This window comes from Paroedura picta, chromosome 7 (assembly GCF_049243985.1).
Source record: "Paroedura picta isolate Pp20150507F chromosome 7, Ppicta_v3.0, whole genome shotgun sequence".
NCBI lineage: Eukaryota > Metazoa > Chordata > Lepidosauria > Squamata > Gekkonidae > Paroedura > Paroedura picta.
Window position 1 is genome coordinate 123116470 of NC_135375.1, and position 18659 is coordinate 123135128.

At 45.3% G+C, this 18659-nt stretch overlaps 1 protein-coding gene across 3 annotated transcripts in view; it reads right to left on the reverse strand.

Annotated features, from left to right (window-relative positions):
• GSK3B (glycogen synthase kinase 3 beta) overlaps nucleotides 1-18659 on the reverse strand; it is a 116279-nt gene that overhangs the window by 31070 nt on the left and 66550 nt on the right. For all 3 annotated transcript variants that reach the window (XM_077346294.1, XM_077346295.1, XM_077346296.1), the window contains exons 5-8: nucleotides 15483-15613; nucleotides 6920-7026; nucleotides 3147-3244; nucleotides 1811-1906 (exon numbers count right to left, since the gene is read on the reverse strand). In XM_077346294.1, coding sequence (XP_077202409.1) covers nucleotides 1811-1906; nucleotides 3147-3244; nucleotides 6920-7026; nucleotides 15483-15613 — 432 coding nt within the window. The remainder of the gene's footprint in view (nucleotides 1-1810; nucleotides 1907-3146; nucleotides 3245-6919; nucleotides 7027-15482; nucleotides 15614-18659) is intronic.

Sequence of the window (18659 nt, forward strand, 5' to 3'; positions counted from 1 at the left end):
GGATGGGAAGGGGCGGGGCCCTGGATGGACATGTACACAGCTATGCTTCCCAACTTCAATCTGCACGATCGTGCCAGTTCTGGGGTTTGTCATGCCTGAAGAATATTTTAGGGGTTTATCAATGGTAAAAAAATTGAGAAAGGCTGGCTTAAACTTACCATCAACAATACAACCTAACTTGCCAACATAACTGTCTTTAAAAACAAAAGTTTTAACTAGTCAGCAAAACAAAAGCAACAAACTGGTGGTCTAGTTCCCAAGGCAAAGAGTCCTGCTGCCTTGCTTTGGCAGCAATCAAAATGATATTCCTAGCAGCTGGATACAGTTCCAGTCTCTGAATAACGTTTGAGCCACTATGAGAGAATAAAAAGGGGCTATCAAAGAACAGCAAAGGAGGCTTTTTACAGTTCTTGCTGTGAGAGAACCCTCTAACCATAGCAGGAGAAGGGACAGGGATTCATCCAGTGTTCAGAAAACTAGATAATCAGTAAGTGTCACACTTGAAATTTTAAAAGTAAATTTGTGGCACCCTGAATTGGGCTTGGAGGAGAACCAACCAGCAGAGGTAGTATCTTCCAAGCAGTGCTGTGTGTCCCACAGCATTCTACAATAGCTGAAATCTCCAAACTATCTTCAAGAGCAGTCCTACATAGCAGGCGTTGGATTAGATCAACCAGATGGTTACTTGTATATGGACAAAAGTTATGAGACCTTGTCATCTAGAGAGCATGGGGAACTGGCTGGACCAGATTTCAGAAGCTCCTCTGCAATTCCATCCACAGCAAGGATCTCCTTGTCCTTGAAGAGTGAATCTGAATTCAGCAGAACGGTGCTCAAGGAACCCAAAACAGGGAGATCATCGGAGGTGGGTAATGTCAACATGTTGATGACATCACCCTCCCGGATTCTGCTGATGAGCCCCCTCCCAGCAGCATTATTAATATCTAAACATTAACAAGAACTGGAAACAAATGAGGATCTTGCAGAGCTCCACAAATTAAATGCTAGAGGTAGCAGCAGCTGCCACACAACACTCCTCTCAGGGTTGCTCAGACAGGTAGGAAGCAAACCGCTGGAACGTGATCAAATGCTACAGACAAGTCTAGAAATGCTGCCCTGTGCCACCTGACAGGCTCTGGAGGCAGACAGTCAACAAGTGCCTGTTCTGAACTCTGGACTGTGATAGCGACAAGGAAATTGCTAGAATCCATTAGCAAGAGAACTATAACCTCACTCGCACTCAGCCACCTTGACCCAAAAATGATAATGAAAAGAGAGGTGGGCAGTGATAGGAAACAACTGGTCTGAAGGCGTTCTTGACAGAAGAGGACTCCTTCCTTCATATTTACATAAAACACCTCCCACACACTGACCACGAAGAACAGAAACCTGGATCCAAAGCCTTTCCACTCATAAATAAAGAGAGCTCTAGGGTCCAAACTCGAGCTCCAGGACACTTGGGGTACCCTCCAGAGCAGCTTTTGGGGAGCAACAGGAAGGTCTACACTCTGCCCTGCATGACCAAGGTGTGCCATTCGCACACCAAGTAAGAACTTTTGGCTATGTGCTAAAGAGTGTCCCAGGCATATCTCTTTGCTGTAATGCATTCTGCTGGGGAGTAGCAAAACAAAAAACCCTTTAAAAAGCCCCTCTAGACATGAAGAAATAATCCACAGTGACAGTTTACAAGGCTATGAAGGCATCTCAGTTCAGCTTTACTACTTGTGAATATTAATGTATAGACTGCAGAGTTATACATGCAAATAGGTCTATCCCCCACATCATAATAATTTTTTTAAAAAAGACTCACCTTAGTCCATGGATGTGCCTTAATCTGAGGAAATTTAAATTCAGTGTAATTTGGATTCATTTCTCTAATTTGTTCTCTTGTAGGGGTTCCAAGGACCTAAAGAATAGGAAAGGAGAACTCGGATATCTTGCAACGAGACAACAATAACATTCATTCACCTATTCCATTGATACCCTTGCCTTTCTCCCCAATTATCTGCAGCATTTGGGATGGAACGGCAAAAGGAATGGGTGTACAGACTGCGATTCACAAAGCTCTGGATCCAGGATACACATGCTGGTAGTGCTTTCTCAGTCTTCTCCCTCTTTGTTTCAAAGAGTTGTTTGTAAGCAGGGGCCTGCCTAATTTTAGGGGGAAAAGCCACAGCTCTGCAGTACAGCGTCCGCTTGGCATGCAGAAGGACCCGGGTGCAACCCCTGGCATCTCCAGCGAAAAGGATCAAGAGAAGGTGATGTGGAAGACCTCTCCCTTAGGCCCCAGGCAGCCACTGAATAGACATTATTGACTAGGGATGCACACTTTGGCTCAGTTTGGCTGCCTTGCCGATCACCGAAGCCCGAGGCAGCACTTAGGAGGCTAGCGCCCCAGCACAGAGAGGAGGCAGTAGGCTGGCTGGCGGCCACACGCAGGCATAGCACCTGCGTGTGGCCACCGGCTGGTGCACCACTGCCGCCCTTCCCCTCCACGCCAGGGCGCTTTGATGATTGCCAAGGCGGCCAAACCAAGCCGAAGCACACATCCCTTATACTGACCTTAATGGGCCCATGGTTCAATTCAGAGTAATAATAATGAGGAGGAGGAAGAGTGCTGGATTTTTATACCCCACTTTCCCCTACCTGAAGCTCTAACAGAACCGCAACTGGCCCAAGGTAGTTCTGTTTCTACGCCATGGTGACTGGACCCTGATTTTACGCATATATTTATTATTCCAGTTGAAGCCAAAACACAGTCTTGTCTGACAGAAAAGGAGGAAACAGCCACCAATGAAATAACAAGTGTTCTTGGTTTTTTTTACCTGAGTAGGTTCTCCTCTTCTGCACAACCACAAACCTGAAGGCTGAGCCTCTTGGTTTTGCGTCCACCCACCACTAGTTATGGCCACTGGTTTTATTACTGTGGAAACTGATATTCCTTCCGTGGATGATTAAAAAGAAAAACCGACACAACCCCTGCAGAAAACAGGATTCATCCAGTGCAGGCTGTGATTGGCCTGTACACACACGGTCCCAATTCTGGACTGCACAGAAACCCCGGCAATAAACCACAATAAAAACAAATTAGAATGATCAAGGCTTACCCCTCCCAATTATGGCCAGAAAAACCAGCACACCCGTACCTTGATTATTTCCACCAGCTGATCGACACCACTGTCTCCTGGGAAAATTGGTTGTCCTAGTAATAGTTCCGCCAGTACGCAGCCTGCTGACCAAACATCTGAAGAAGATGAGAATATCCATTAGGGAACAGTTAAGATGTATGCACACTGAATGAGCATGCCGCAGGCGCGGTTTCACACATTACGTGCCAGGCAAACCAACGTTTGCAATAGAATGGACACCTGAGAGCCACAGTTTGGCCACCCTTGCAAGAGAGTACACTGGGGTTCCCAATGTGGTGTCCATAAATGCCTGGATGCCTGTCAAGTGTTCCTAGAAAGGGGTGGGCTCAGGCGGGACTCCTACCCAGCAAGGTTTCTGATTGGCCATTGGATATTTGATTGACTATGCAGATTAAATAGCACTGTCTTGGTGACAGCTGCCACTACAGTGATCATTTCATCCTTTGACGTCTTACTGGAGTACACATCCCATGGTGGCCATTTTGTGTTTCTGCCCATCACCATGAGAGTATGTTTGTAGAAGAAACAAACAAGAATGCAGAGAACAGAACAGAGACTTCAGAACAATGGCAGAGAGGAGCAGGTGCTCAGGGTGGTTATCCTTAGTGTGGGAACCAGGGCAGGGGGGCACTTCACAAAACACCCATTTGTGAAACTGCATAAAGCATGCCGAAGTGCTTGCAGTCACCCAGTTCACAGGCACTCTCTAGCTCAGGGGTGGCCAAACCGTGGCTCTCCAGATGTTCTTGGGCTACAATTCCCATGAGACCCTGCCATGAACCAGGCAGATTTCAGCTAGTAAAGTCCTCTCAAAGCAAGCATTCGAGAAATCCAGGTGAAATCCAAGGAAAAGCTTTATTGAGTAGGCAATACAAAAGACTGACAGCAGCCAAGGTGCATTGAGCAAACTTCTTGGCAAAGACAACTGACATAGGCACATTGGTTACATATATAGGACCCATACTATAGGGGAGGGGGACATTGGAATTATGGTGGGAGAGCAAGGAACACACAAGGGTGCTACGATTCACAGGCCAGGCCAGATGGCCCACCTTTGATCTACAATGTAACAACTCTGTTTCTTCTCTGCATTCTACAAGGCCGTTTTGGGCGGAAGAGATAAGAGTGCCCCCGCTGAGAACAACAGGGGGATGCAAAGGGCGGTCTGGACAATAGATAGAAGGCAGGAGAGGCATGTTTTATGGCAACAGGTTCAGAGGGCATGTGAAATACGCAGCGGGCTGAATTCAAAGGGGCATCAGGAATACTTGAATGCCAGGCAATCTGGGGGCATGAATCAAGGTTCATGAAAAGCCCCTGCCAGCATGGGAATTGTAGTCCATAGACATGTGGAGAGCCTCAGTTTGGCCACCATTGCTCTAGTTGGTGAGTGTGTTACTCAGAAGCAACTGGCTCAGGTATGCCACTTTCTCTTTTCATGTAATGCCTTGGTGGGCAGATGCATCTAGTGATTCTTCCAAGTTTTAACAGGTGAGAAAGTATGAGCCCAGGAGGGAGGATTAATAATAATTTAGAGAACCTAGAGTGAATAATATATAAAGTGGGCATGTGCACAGCTTTGCTTCCCAATCATTTTCTGTCCAATTGCACCACTTCTGGGGTTTCTCGAAGTCTGAAAAATGTTTCAGGGGGTTTCTGAATGGTAAAAGAGTTGAGAAAGGCTGGGATGGTGCTTCAGCCTAGGAAGGACATAGTCTGAATCCCTTGTTCATTCACAGAACCCTGCTGGGTAACCTTAGGCCTGTCACAATTTCTCAGCCTACCATACCCTCACAAGGTTGTTGTTGCTGCGATTAAGCGATAGATGAGGGAACAATGCAAAAACCACTTTGGATCCTTGATCAGGGAGATTAGTGGGATATAAGTGAAAAATCAAATAATAGTCATTCTGCATCTGCTCCCCTCTCTTAAATTCGTCTTCTACGCATTGGAATATGCAAGATCTACAGGGTGTATAACTGAGCAGAACATAAAGGATATCCTGCAGGGGACATTGGAGATGTATATTTAGCATAGATAGGATCGGAACTTCCTGATGATTTCCAAATTATCTTTTGCAGCATCCTGCTTTTGAGCACATTTCCTCCCTGCTTGCCTCCTGAACAGTTGTTGAACAATGGAAGAAAGACTTCAGACAACAGTCAGTTAGACTCTCTCTCTCTCTCTCTCTCTCTCTCTCTCTCTCTCTCTCTGTATGTGTGTGTGTGTATCAGTCAGTAACCTTTTATTGGCATAAAATATGTATAAGACATATAAAAATAGGGTTTAAAATTTAAACAAAATAGTAAAATAGGCCACGGGGTTACATAACCAAACAGACCTTCTCCCCCTCACTGGTAGTCTTCAAGCAAAGGTTGGATACACACTTTTCTTGGATGCTTTAGGATGCTTAGGGCTGATCTTGCGTTGAGCAGGGGGTTGGACTAGATGGCCTGTATGGCCCCTTAAACTTTATGATTCTATGATTCTTTAAACAGCCTGGTGCTAGGCTCTCTCTGCATATTCCATCTCTGCAAAAGGCCCCCATTGGAGGGGACTGAACCCAGACAAATGACAAGCCAATTCAGCCAGCCAAACAGCATTTTAACAAGGCAAATGGCAAAAACTGGGGAGATGAGGGAGTGATGTGCTAGGGCCAGGGGGCCCAGAACAGAAGCCGATAAGGGCACAGGCGTCAGAGGGCGTCCAGGTCAAAATCATGTTTAAAAACTCTCCCTATTACAAGGCAAGTGGGAAAACGGCAAACAACAAGATTAAAGAACCAGACAAGGCAAACTCTTTCGCCCAGGAAATGGTCAGAGAGTGATACAGCAGAAATCCGTCAGGGCCAGACTGAGAGACTCCAGCAAAATTATAAAGTGATCTGAATGAGCAATACTATGCTTTGTCTTAAAAGGCCAAGGTTACTTCCCCCCCATTCCAAAGCTCCATTCTCCAAATAGAAGAAGTCTATCATGCTGCTCTGTCCAGCACGAGAACATATGGAATCAGAGTCTAGTAGTACCTTTAGGACCAACAAAGATTTATTCAAGGTGAGAGCTTTTGAGTGCAAGCTTGCACTCGAAAGCTCACGCCTTGAATAAATCTTTGTGGACTTAAAGGTGCTACTGGACTCTGATTTTATTGTGCTACTTGAGACTGACACGGCTACACATTTGAGAACATATGGAGTGCATTGATCTGGCCCAGGCTCTCCATTTGATGGGTATGGACACAGAAGAGTCACTGTGGTGTTAGGCTACATCTGAGAGCCTGGTTCAAATCTCTCCTCTGCCAGAATATACTTCCACTGGGAAGAATGATGGGGGATAAATGAAATAAATAAATATACTGATAGTTTCTCTTTTGTGCGCTGTCTTGAGGATTTTAATGGTAAGACAGAGACTACATTTTAACAAAATGGGTTTACTGTATGTTGCACTTGGAGGAAGATGCGGTTACACCAAAAGCATCTTGGATCACAAGAGAATCTCAGGCTGATGACAATTAAATAATAACAAGGCAGAGATACAAGATAGGAGATTTTAGAATGCTGACAAAATCAAGATATTACTCCTCCAAGTTACCATCTCAGATGAGATCTTGGGCTATTCTTTCATCGCAGTTATTCTGAGGTTTTCCCAAAACGATCTAGTTAAAATGTGCAGATACAAAATCGCTGGCTTCCACTGAAGCCTTAATTTTCCACAAAAAGAGAAAACACACTCAAACATCAATAATATATATATTCAAACGAGGAACATACATACCTATACTGGAGGTATAATCAGTGGCTCCAAAGATCAACTCTGGTGCCCTATAGTACCGGGAGCAGATGTAAGAGACGTTAGGCTCTCCACGGACCAGCTGTTTTGCACTGAGCACCAGGAAACAAAAGAAGAAGGTACACATTAGATCTTGCACTCAGTGTCACCAGGAGTCACACTGACAGCCCAAGAATGCAGCCTTCCTTTGCTGCAGTCCTTGAGGGGGTACTTGTGGGAGACATTTGCAGAACCGCAATTTGTTTGATTCTGTGTAGGTTTGCTGAGCTTTATTCATCCAGTTCATTCAGTTAATGGCTGAGAAGAAGCAGCTGTGAAAAAGGCAATATACTTTAAAGCGGGCAAAGAATCAGTGCTAGCCAAACTGTGGCTCTCCAGATGCCCATGGACTATGATTCCCATGAGCCCCTGCCAACAGCAGGGAGGGGAGCAGGTTGACATAACCATATATGGTCATGTCATCTATAGTTATTTAACAAAAATTAAAAATGTGTCTGTTGTGGGGAGAGGAAAGGGAAGGTGACTGTAAGCCGCTTTGAGCCTCGTTTGGGTAGAGAAAAGCAGCATATAAAAACCAACTCTCCTTCTTGTTCAGTAATCTCAGGGCTCTCTCAGCCTCCCCTCCCTCACAGGGTGTCTGTTGTGGGGAGAGGAAGGGAAGGCGAATATCGGCCGCTTTGAGACTCCTTCAGGTAGAGAAAAGTGGCATATAAGAACCAACGCTGCTCCTGCTTCTTAAAAAATGATTCATATCATTATTCCCCTAATTAACAAAAATATGGATAATCCAGAACAATCTCTTTCGCAGACATGAGAACAAGCTTCTATAACGCTGATAAACAAAGGTTCTGACCCGTTTGCTCCCCAATCATACAGACCAATTTCTTTTTGAAATGTAGACTACAAACTCTTTGAGAAGATATTGGCGGAAAGGCTCGAGAGGTGCATTGGTGGTGTGGTGAGTACGGACCAGACTGGTTTTATGCCTTAAGAGATACATGAAAAATGACGTCTGACTAGTACCACGCGCAATGGAATATGCCCTGAGTACACAGCAGTGCACACTTTTTGTATTCTTAAGACGCGGAAAACGCTTTTGATAATTTCTACTGGAACTTTTTACAAGCACCATTACAGACAATGGACTGCAGAGAGACATTTTTAAGGTCGACAGCTCTATTCAAAACAGGAGGCCCTAATTTGGGTTAATGGAATGCTTACAGAAGCGAAAATACAAATTAAAAAAGGCAGCAGGCAAGGCTGTCTGTTGTCTCCACTATTATTCAATTTAATACTCGAAACAACAGCCACGAAAATCAGCCAATTGTCAGAGATTCCTGGTTTGAAGGCAGATGGAGAAGAATTTAAACTAAGAAGCTTACGGATGATATACCATATATACTCGCATATAAACCGACCCACATATAAGCCGAGGCACCCAATTTTACCACAAAATCTGGGCAAGCTTATTGATTCGCATATAAAGAGGGTGGGAAATGCTCCATCAACACAGGCTCTCCCATCCAGCCTCCCCCCTCCCCCAACAAATACATAAAAGTCAAGAAGAAGAGGAGGTGGGTATGAAGAACCTGTGAGGTGGGTGAGGCTGAGAGAGCCCTGAAATGACAGAAGAAGGAGAAGGAGAAGGAGAAGGAGAAGGAGAAGAGTTGGTTCTTATATGCCGCTTTTCTCTACCTGAAGTAGTCTCAAAGTGGCTTCCATTCGCCTCCCCTTTCCTCATCCCACAAGAGACACCCTGGGAGGTGGGTGAGGCTGAGAGAGCCCTGAGATTCCTGCTCGGTCAGAACAGTTTTATCAGTGCTATGGCGAGCCCAAGGTCACCCAGCTGGCTGCATGTGGGGGAGTGTGGAATCGAACCTGGATGGCCAGATCAGAAGTCCGCAGTCCTAACCACTACATTAAGCTGGCTCTCAAGAGGATGAATAGCTGCTGGGTTTTGTACCCTGCTTATCACCCACAGAAACCAAAAGAACAGTTTGGAAGAAGTGATTAAGAAGAGGAAGAAGTGAAGGCAAAAGGAAAAGAAGATCAGGGTCCCTCAGTCAAACCGTTGATGTCTTACAAGCCACGAGATTGGCTGACTGGAGCAGGCTTTTATTTCAATTACTGTATATACCCACATATAAGCCGAGGAGGACTTTTTCAGTGTGAAAAAGGGTGCTGGAAAAACTAAGCTTATACGTGAATATATAGGTTAGTTTTGATTTCAATTAGATCAGAGACTTCTCTTGCCTTATTATTTAAACTTATTTAATCTTCGGTTAAAAAAAAACAAGAACAAAACTAAAATCATAGTCATGCTGGCCTCAAAATATATATTGGACAACCATGCTGAGCTGCCATCCTCTAGGAATGGGTGGGACCTGGTGTCAGCCATAGCAACCTTAGGGCTCTCGCTATTTGCTGTTGGCCCTGCTTGACCTCAACCTGGGCCAGAGCCTTCTCTGTCCTGGCCCCCCTCCTAGTGGAATGAGCTCCCTGAGGAGACCAGGGCCCTGATGGAATTAAAGCAGTCCCGCAGGGCCTGCAAAAAGGAGCTCTTCTGCCAGGCATCTGGTTGAGGTTGATCAGAACCAGTAACTGGAGAGCCAGTTTGGTGTAGTGGTTAGGAATGCAGACTTCTATTCTGGCAGTAAAGGTAAAGGTAAAGGTATCCCCTGTGCAAGCACCGAGTCATGTCTGACCCTTGGGGTGACGCCCTCCAGCGTTTTCATGGCAGACTCAATACGGGGTGGTTTGCCAGTGCCTTCCCCAGTCATGACCGTTTACCCCCCAGCAAGCTGGGTACTCATTTTACCGACCTCGGAAGGATGGAAGGCTGAGTCGACCTTGAGCCGGCTGCTGGGATCGAGCTCCCAGCCTCATCGGCAAAGCTTTCAGACGGCTGCCTTACCACTCTGCGCCACAAGAGGCTCTTCTAATCTGGCAAGCCGGGTTCAATTCTGCACTCCCCCACATGCAGCCAGCTGGGTGACCTTGGGCTCAGCACTTGTCTGACCGGGCAGTGATATCGAGGCTCTCTCAGCCTCACTGACCTCACAGGGTGTCTGTTGTGGGGAGAGGAAAGGGAAGGCGACTGTAAGCCGCTTGGAGACTCCTTCGGGTAGAGAAAACCGGCATATAAGAACCAATTCTTCTTCTTCCTCTAACACCACTGGGCCCCTTAACCTCCGTCCCAGGAATCCATGGACCTGTTTGATTGTTATGCTGTTAAATTGTTATTCACTGTTGTTGTTATTACTATTGCTGTATTTTACTTGACACAAAACCGAGTTTGATCTTTTGTTCTTTACGTTCCATGTAAACCGCCCTGAGCCTAAGGGGGAGGGCAGTATACAAATGCAATCAAATCGATTGATCAATAAAACGAAAAGATGTAACTCAATGTGAAATTAACCCAGAGAAGGTACAATATCTAGGAATCTATATAGATAAAGATCTTCGAAGTTTGTATGAAAACCACTATGATATGACTTGGAAGAAAATATGAGAAGACATAAAAACATAATCTAAAATGAACTTTTCATGGTCAGCTCACATGGCGACTATTAAGATGAGTGTGTTACCAAAGCTAAATTTCTTATTTCAAGTTTTACCTATAAACATTAAGGATAAATTGCTGCATAAATGGCAAACTTGTATAAAAAGAATTATTTGGAATAACAAAAGACCTAGAATAGCTTTTAAAACTCTCTTGGAGAAAATGAGAGCAGGACAAGACATAAAACTCTACCCACATACAGTTACGATGACATCTCTAGCAGACTGGATCATGACTCCAACACTGGCAGCTCTAGCCTTTGAAAAGTTAGGTCATGATGGAGGCTCACATAGAGTATTGTGGCCTTTGGTAAATGTTGGAGGTGTCACGAAAAAGTGGGTTCTTTCTACCACATGTGGTGGAATTGCAAGAAGGTCAGAAAATTTCGGCTAAAAATTCATACCATGTTTTAAAAAAAGTTGAATGTAAAATTTCATATGTTGTTAAGTTTAGTACTTGATAATCTTCCTAGTAAGGCTAATGAATTTCTTCCCCATGTGACAATGGCAGAAAGAATAGCAATCGCTCAGCATTGGAATTATTCAGAGTTACCCATGGTGACACTTTGGCTTGATAAACTCGGAGACTTATGCAAAATGGCCAAGCTGATGAACCTAATGAACAGGCAACTTCTAGATGAATCTCAAACCCATTGGGACTTTTATTTGGACTGTAAGAATAAGTAGGTTTCAAAATTGCATTAGAGGAACAACTGAAGATGAGAACTTATTGACAATATCTACACTTATTATTCTTGTTCTATGCTATATACTGAGCCTCTTGTGGCGCAGAGTGGTAAGGCAGCCATCTGAAAGCTTTGCCCATAAGGCTGGGAGTTCAATCCCAGCAGCCGGCTCAAGGTTGACTCAGCCTTCCATCCTTCCGAGGTCGGTAAAATGAGTACCCAGCTTGCTGGGGGGTAAACGGTAATGACTGGGGAAAGCACTGGCAAACCACCCCGTATTGAGTCTGCCATGAAAACGCTGGAGGGCGTCACCCCAAGGGTCAGACATGACTCGGTGCTTGCACAGGGGATACCTTTACCTTTACCTTATGCTATATACTAATAAATACCTTTACAAAAAAAAACACATTCCAAAAAATGTAAAAGAATTTTGAGTCTCCACTATAAAGATGAGCCAGGCCATATGGATATTTGAAGAACCTGCTCCATTTTTGAAAGAGTGGAAGGTGTACTCATGGGAAGCATTACTTAGGAGCTTTGTCATGGATGAAAAAGAACTGACTGCTGAAATCGAGAGTAGAGCACTGGACTTTGTTCTGACGAACAATTTATGCCCCACTATTTAATGAATTACGTAAAGAGCGAGAATTTCAGTTTTGAGACTTTGCAAAGTTCTTTATTTAGACAGCCATCGTCGTTCCTTTCCTTCTTCTTGCATCTTTGAGACCAGCAAGACTTTTGGAGCTTCTGAAAGGCTACGCTCACTTAATCAGATGCCAGATAGCCATACCTGGCAAAAGGAGCCGTGACTCCTTACACCCCCTAAATCTTGTTGGTCCTTAAGGGGCTTCTTGCATTCCTAGAAGATTCAAACCATGGACATTGTGAGGGGGCCTCAGTTCAAAGCATACATGGCCCTCTTTTTCTTCAGCAAGGGCTTCTTGCTGCCTTTCTAGGTCTAACTTTCTATTCTGAAGGGGCCACGAGAGACTTGGTTTATTCTCTGACCTATGTTGCATTCAGACCTCACAGACAAACAAGAGCACTGTACAAGCACAAGCCAGACTCTGCAGGAGAGTCAACCCTAGCTCTACTAAATGCTTCACAAAGAGTTTCACTGATCATTGCTGGCGCGGCAATAATACATGCACTCCAATATAACATAATACTGAAGATTTTCACATCATACATCTGTCTTGTGTTTGACCAGCCCTTCCTCTAGAGTGGTATTTCTTGCTGTATTTTACCCTGACAACCTTCTTATCTCCCCCCAACAGATACCCTGGGAGGTCAGTGGGGCTGAGAGAGCTCTGAAAGGACTGTAACTGACCCAAGGTCACCCAGTTGGCTGCGTGTGGAGACAGAGTGCGAAATCAAACCCGGATATCCAGATTAGTGGAGACAAAGACTCTTACCCACTACACCACACTGGCTACCTACAGAGTTTCCCATCCCGAGAGACACAGCCCAGGTCATCTGTGGACCTTGAAAGCACTTCCTCTTTGCCTTGGCTAATAGTTTTATCTGCCTCTTGGTCATACTTCAGATGCCGCCAAAGAAAGAGGAGCAGCTATAGGCTGAAAAAACAGAGCAAAGAAAGACATGAGGATGGAGAGGGATACAGAGGCATGGATCTTACGAGCACAGCAATCACCAAACAAGAGGTGTTTACAGAAAGAACAATAGCGGTGAAAGACCACATCCCTGAAGGACCCAAACGCAGAAGATGAAGGTAGAAGGCCTCCAGATAACAAAAGACAGTGAACAATGATTCAACAGATGGAGATCCAGAGACAACAGAAGACAGCACGGAGGACAAAGCTATGTTGAACATTAGACTCCATTCACACACGCAGAGATTTCAGTTTCTGGAATTTGGCAAAAGACTTCTGTCACGATCCCCAGAGTGCAGCCCTAAAGTTCTCCCAGAACAAACATGCAGGAATCCCAGGCATTGGGATAAAAGTGAAGCTAATCTTTCTTGAAGGAAAGTAGGCAGCATTCAAAGGAAGATCACAGGCAGGAAGACAATGGTACAGATGGGAACCAGTCCAGTTGACCCCCCACAGCCAGAGTTTGGCCACAAAGTTTCTTTCCCACATTACATTTGTTCAATCTAATCCAGTGTGAAAACAGGAGGCAGTGTGTCTGGCTAGCAAGCACGTTATGCATGCCACTTTAGAACAGGACATAAGTGATTTGCACTGTAAGAACCTCTGAGACGCAGAGCTGGGAAAAGCCGGGTGCAGAAGGATGGGAGGGGTGCCTCCTAGGAGTACGACTCAAGCCCCAGAGAAAACAATCAAACTGACATGAGCCAAGCATGGCGCACTGCAACATCTTCCATACAAGAGTGCAGGATAGACAGCCTCACCTCACCCCAACCTTCCTGATGCCAAGGCAGAAACACCGTAAATGCTACTTCTGTCTAGATTTCCTTTTGCCTACAAGCTCCACACAACCCTCCCTACTTCAAAATAAAGAACCCTTCCTGCAATGGAATTCCTCTGCTGACTTTGCCATTCCAAGGTGACAAAACCAACATGGTGTAATTGTCTGAGCGAGGGAGCAGGATGTGAAGACCCAGGTTCAAATCCCACCTCTCTCATAGATACTTGCTGGGTGGCTTTGGGCCAGTCACTCTTTCCAGAAGTTATTGTAAGAGTAAGAAGGAAAGAACCATGTTTTTCCCCACCCCCACGCCCCACCCAGGAAGGTGGGGCGAAAGAGAGCGTAATCAAGAAGGCTCACTTGCACGGAAGTAAAGGCTCAGTCCCAACATGTGCAACAGCACCTTCAGTCTATAAACAAGGGTATTTTGGACCAATGAGCCCTAGCCTAAATAAATCGGGGAGAAATACTGAATCCAAGACTGGCTGCTACTTCAGGCCATCAAACCCCCAAACAATCATACATGCCGAGAGAGGAGCACATTTTGAACTCAGCTGGGTTGATTTCCTTTCCACAGCAAAAGCTGTTCTTGCTAAGCAAAATTCAGCATTTTCACTCAGTCTAAGGAACCTTCCTCTAGCTACGGTGGCCATTTTGTCTATCAGAAGAGCTGCTTAAGATGGAAAGAAGCTGCCCTGGCAGATATTGTGTCACCACGGACTCCAGGCAATACTCAAGGTCAGGGCTTTTCAACCCCCGGGCCGTGGCCCGGTACCGGGCCACAAAGGCCTCAGTAATGGGCTGGCGGCGGCCACACCTACCTCCCCGCCCCCCACGCAGTGAGAAGCTCACCAGGCCGCGAGAGAAGCAGCCGCAGCCCAGCTAGCTTCTTGCTGGGGGGGGGGAGAGGAGGTGCAGCCAGGGGCCGCTGACGCGCACCAGGGGGCGCTGAAGCGCATGCGTGGTGAAGCGCATGCGCCGGCTCTTTGCCACCCCCGGAGCTGGTCCTCAACCATAAAAAGGTTGGGGACCGCTACTCTAGGTAACTCTAGATAATAGACAACTCTAGCTAATACACAACTGAGAGTCAGCTTGGAGTCGTGATGAAGAGCGGTGGCTTCTAATCTGGAGAGCCAGGTTTGATTCTCCATTTCTCCACAGGCAACCAGCTAGTCACAGTCCTGTTAGAGCTGTTCTAACAGAGCTCTCTCAGCCCCACCTACTCACAGGGTGTCTGTTGCAGTGAGAGGAAGAAAAGGTGATTGTAAGCCATTTTGAGATTCCTTCGGGTAGTGAAAATTCATCTACTTGCCTGTAATTCTTCTTTTGTATATCTAGATACTGATGAAGAAAAGTTATTAAATGAAATATTATAGAAGCAGAAATAATATTAAAAATAATAATTTATTTTTAGCTCGCCCCTCCAGTTGCTCAGGGCGGGTAACAACATTAAAGCATCATACAACAGTTAAAAACTTTAAACTAATTTAAGTGCCCTCAACAAAAATTTCCAGACGGGGGTTTGGGTAGATAGCAGGAGCTGATCTTTCCATCTTCCCCCCTCCCCGTGGTGAGGCCAGCCGTTTGTTTTGTCTCAGTGGGTTGTTATTTTGGGCCCTGGCCACATATACAAATGGAGGAAATCTATAAACAGACAGGAGGGGAAGTACTCAATCTGAGACACAGGCTTGCTCCCTGGGAGTGAAGATCCAGACTCATGATGGGGGGGCGGGAGGGACAGTTCTGCAGATTTTGCTGGATTACAAAACAGAGGCTGATACAATTAAAATGGACACAACTTTGACACACCGGAAAGGATAATCATAACTACCCAAAACCAGAGTTCAGACTAAATCTTAACGTACCATAGCAAGTACGAAAGTTTACGCCAGGATATTAAAGACACCTACCTTCCAAAATCACAAAGTTTTAGGACAGCTGTGTCGGGGTCCAGCAAAAGGTTCTGTGGTTTTATATCCCGATGGCATATTCCAAAGGAATGGATATAGGCTAAACTTCGGAATAGCTGATACATGTATAACTGGAATATCAAGAAGAAACAAGGTATAATGCACCTTCCGTTTCAAAACATTTGTTGAGGATTAAAAGGCTAACACTAGACAGCTACAAACCATTGAGCAGCAGCTAAAATGTAAAAGACTGACAACCTATATGGTGAAAGCCTTCTGCTTCTTAATATAATTTAACTGATAAAATATGTAAAATAAATGGCTTCTTCAATTAAAAAAACACTCTTCTAAACTGAGAAGGATCCAGAAAAAAGTGTAAGTCACAGGAATCTCTACAACTGAGCATGCTCCTCCAGAAAGGACAACAGCAAACCCCCAAGCCCCTGGCTGCATTGTCACTCCGTTTATACAAACATTAGGGCAGAGAAGATACTTTTGCCTGCTCCCCTTTATAATGCAAACCACTAGGGCAGGGGTAGTCATTTGCTGGCAGGGGCTCATGGGAATTGTAGTCCATAAACATCTGGAGGACCACAGGTTGACTACCCCTGCCCTAGGCTGCATTCCACACCTGTCCCAAGATCCCTCCATCCCTGTGGAACAGCTGTTCTGGGGCCGCAGCAGGAAGGAGTTGGGAAAGATCCATTCTGTAAGATAATTTTTGAATTCCCCCCCTGCCACCGTTTTCTGCTTTTTATACATCAGCCAGAGGTGGAGAATCACTGCTGTTATTAAAGGTACCAGGAAATAAAGAAAACAAAAAAATATTCACATTCATAAGTGATCACTAAAAAAAATGTCAACTTGTACACAACTTCACATCTGTTCAAGACACTCTACTTTCTCCTCTTTTTCATCTCCCCCCACTCTTGGATGCGTTATTAGGCGTGGCTCTGGAACAGGCCTCGCAGAAGCTAGTGGGACTTACTGCTGAGTGTACAAGCTCATGGGATTGGGCTACAAGTAAATGACATTTTCCTAGTACTAAAATCAGGGAGCTTCTGTTTGTTCGTTTTGCAGACTGCAAATGTCATTGCATGACAACTTGGCAACAGCAGACCAAGCTGTGGAACTTCTTTAGCTAGCCTCACAGACAGCACTTCAGAAAACTAGGCTGGTGGGAACATGAGGAAGCAGGTAGTCACGTAAAATCCACATCGAATGAAGAAAAGAACAGAGAACATTTACAGACCGTAACTGGGAGCAATATATTTTCCCAAGTTTTGCAAACTTTAGTTAACACTTGTAAAGGCAGAGAAATCCCACCTCCTTGTTAAGCTCCTGAGAAGTAGTATTAGATTTATTCTAATTTTGCAGTTTCACGCTGGAAACCCCCTTTGCAGCTCTTTTGCTGGAGAAGAGCTCAGAGATTGAAATGGTCTCCCAATGGCTTCTGAATACTGTCCACATTAGATGTATGCCCATTTATTCTTTTTGCATAAAGGCAGATTTGTCTGTCATATGTTGAAAGCACCAAGTATATTATGGCAGTGGTCCCCAACCTTTTTATCACTGGGGACCGGTCAACGCTTGACAATTTTACTGAGGCCTGGGGCGGTAGTCTTTTGCCGAGGGACGCCACTGCTGCCTGAGCTCCTGCTCCACTTGTTTTCCCACCAGTGCCCCTGACTTCCTGCCACCTGCTGTGGGGTGCTGCCAGCAGCAGCTGCGCAGTGCCACACCGAGGGGGAGCCCCAGCCATGGTGGCCGCTGGAGAGCACCAAAGGTGAGCTGGCGGCAGAGTGGCAGGGGAGCCCCCGAGGCAGCAGCCGGGGAGGACAAGGAGGACCTGCGGCCCAGTACCGACTGATCCACGGACCGTTCCCGATCGCTGGACTGGGGGTTGGGGACCACTGTATTAAGATATAAAATAGTATATCTTGAGCCTCACTCCCGCCATTGCTGCCCCCCATTCCTCCAATTTTAATATCTAATTGGCTATGAGTCATTACTGCTTCTGCTGATGCAACCACGATAATTGTGGTTTTTAAACTAATTTAAAATACTTTAATTTTCAGATTTGCTGAATATATTGGTTTTATTGAATTTTATATTGTGTGAGCCGCCCCAAGACAGTAGTACTGAGAGGGGTGGCATATAAACCCCCAAATAAATAGAAATAAATAAATAGTGACTACGGGGACAAAACTTACACCTGCATTTACTGCAGGGTCAGGTCCCTGGATGCATATCTGATATAGGAATCTCTATTAGGTTATAGTGCTGTCTGTAAGCAAGGGAAGGCTTGTCCCCAAGGTACATGAGACAGATTCGGTTGCCTGAGAGGGCTGTACATCATGGGCTGGACGGGGAGGAGTGAGGGTCAGGGCACCTATAAGATTGATTTGCCATCTGTCTAATTGTGATAATTCGTAATTGTTTTTTGTGGAATGTTTTATGGTTTTTATTGTATTAACTGACATTGGAAACCACAGCGAGACCATTGGAGAACGGAGGTATAGAGATCTAACTTCTCTCTGGTATCAGTTTGACCTTTTCAAACTATTTAGGGTTGTGTGGGAGGGAAGGCAACATGACTTAACTGGATTTCATCAGATCTCGGAAGATGAACAGAGTTGGTATTGGAAGGGAGAACACCAAAGAAGACCCTGTAGAGCAGGGGTAGTCAACCTGTGGTCCTCCAGATGTTCATGGACTACAATTCCCATGAGCCTCTGTCAGTGTTTGCTGGCAGGGGCTCATGGGAATTGTAGTCCATGAACATCTGGAGGACCACAGGTTGACTACCCCTGCTGTAGAGGAAGGCAATGGCAATCCGCCTCTGCATCTCACTTGCCTTGAAAACCCCTTGCTGTGATTACCGTAAGCTGGCTGTGACTTGAGGGCACTTTAAACACACAGGGATGCACACTGAGCTATTTTCAGCCTCTGTATACCTGGAAAATACCTTACTGGTATTTTTCAGATATACTCAAATATTCAAATGGTATTCAGAATTTTGGGGAAGCCCATAAATACGTCCTGAAAAATTCTGGAAATATTTGGGAAAATACAGAAATATTTGAGGGCTACGTTTTAAGGATCCCGGGGCTGATTATCTTCCATTTTACAGTTTGTCTGAATCAGTATTGACTTGCTACGTTGTTTGTTTTGGAA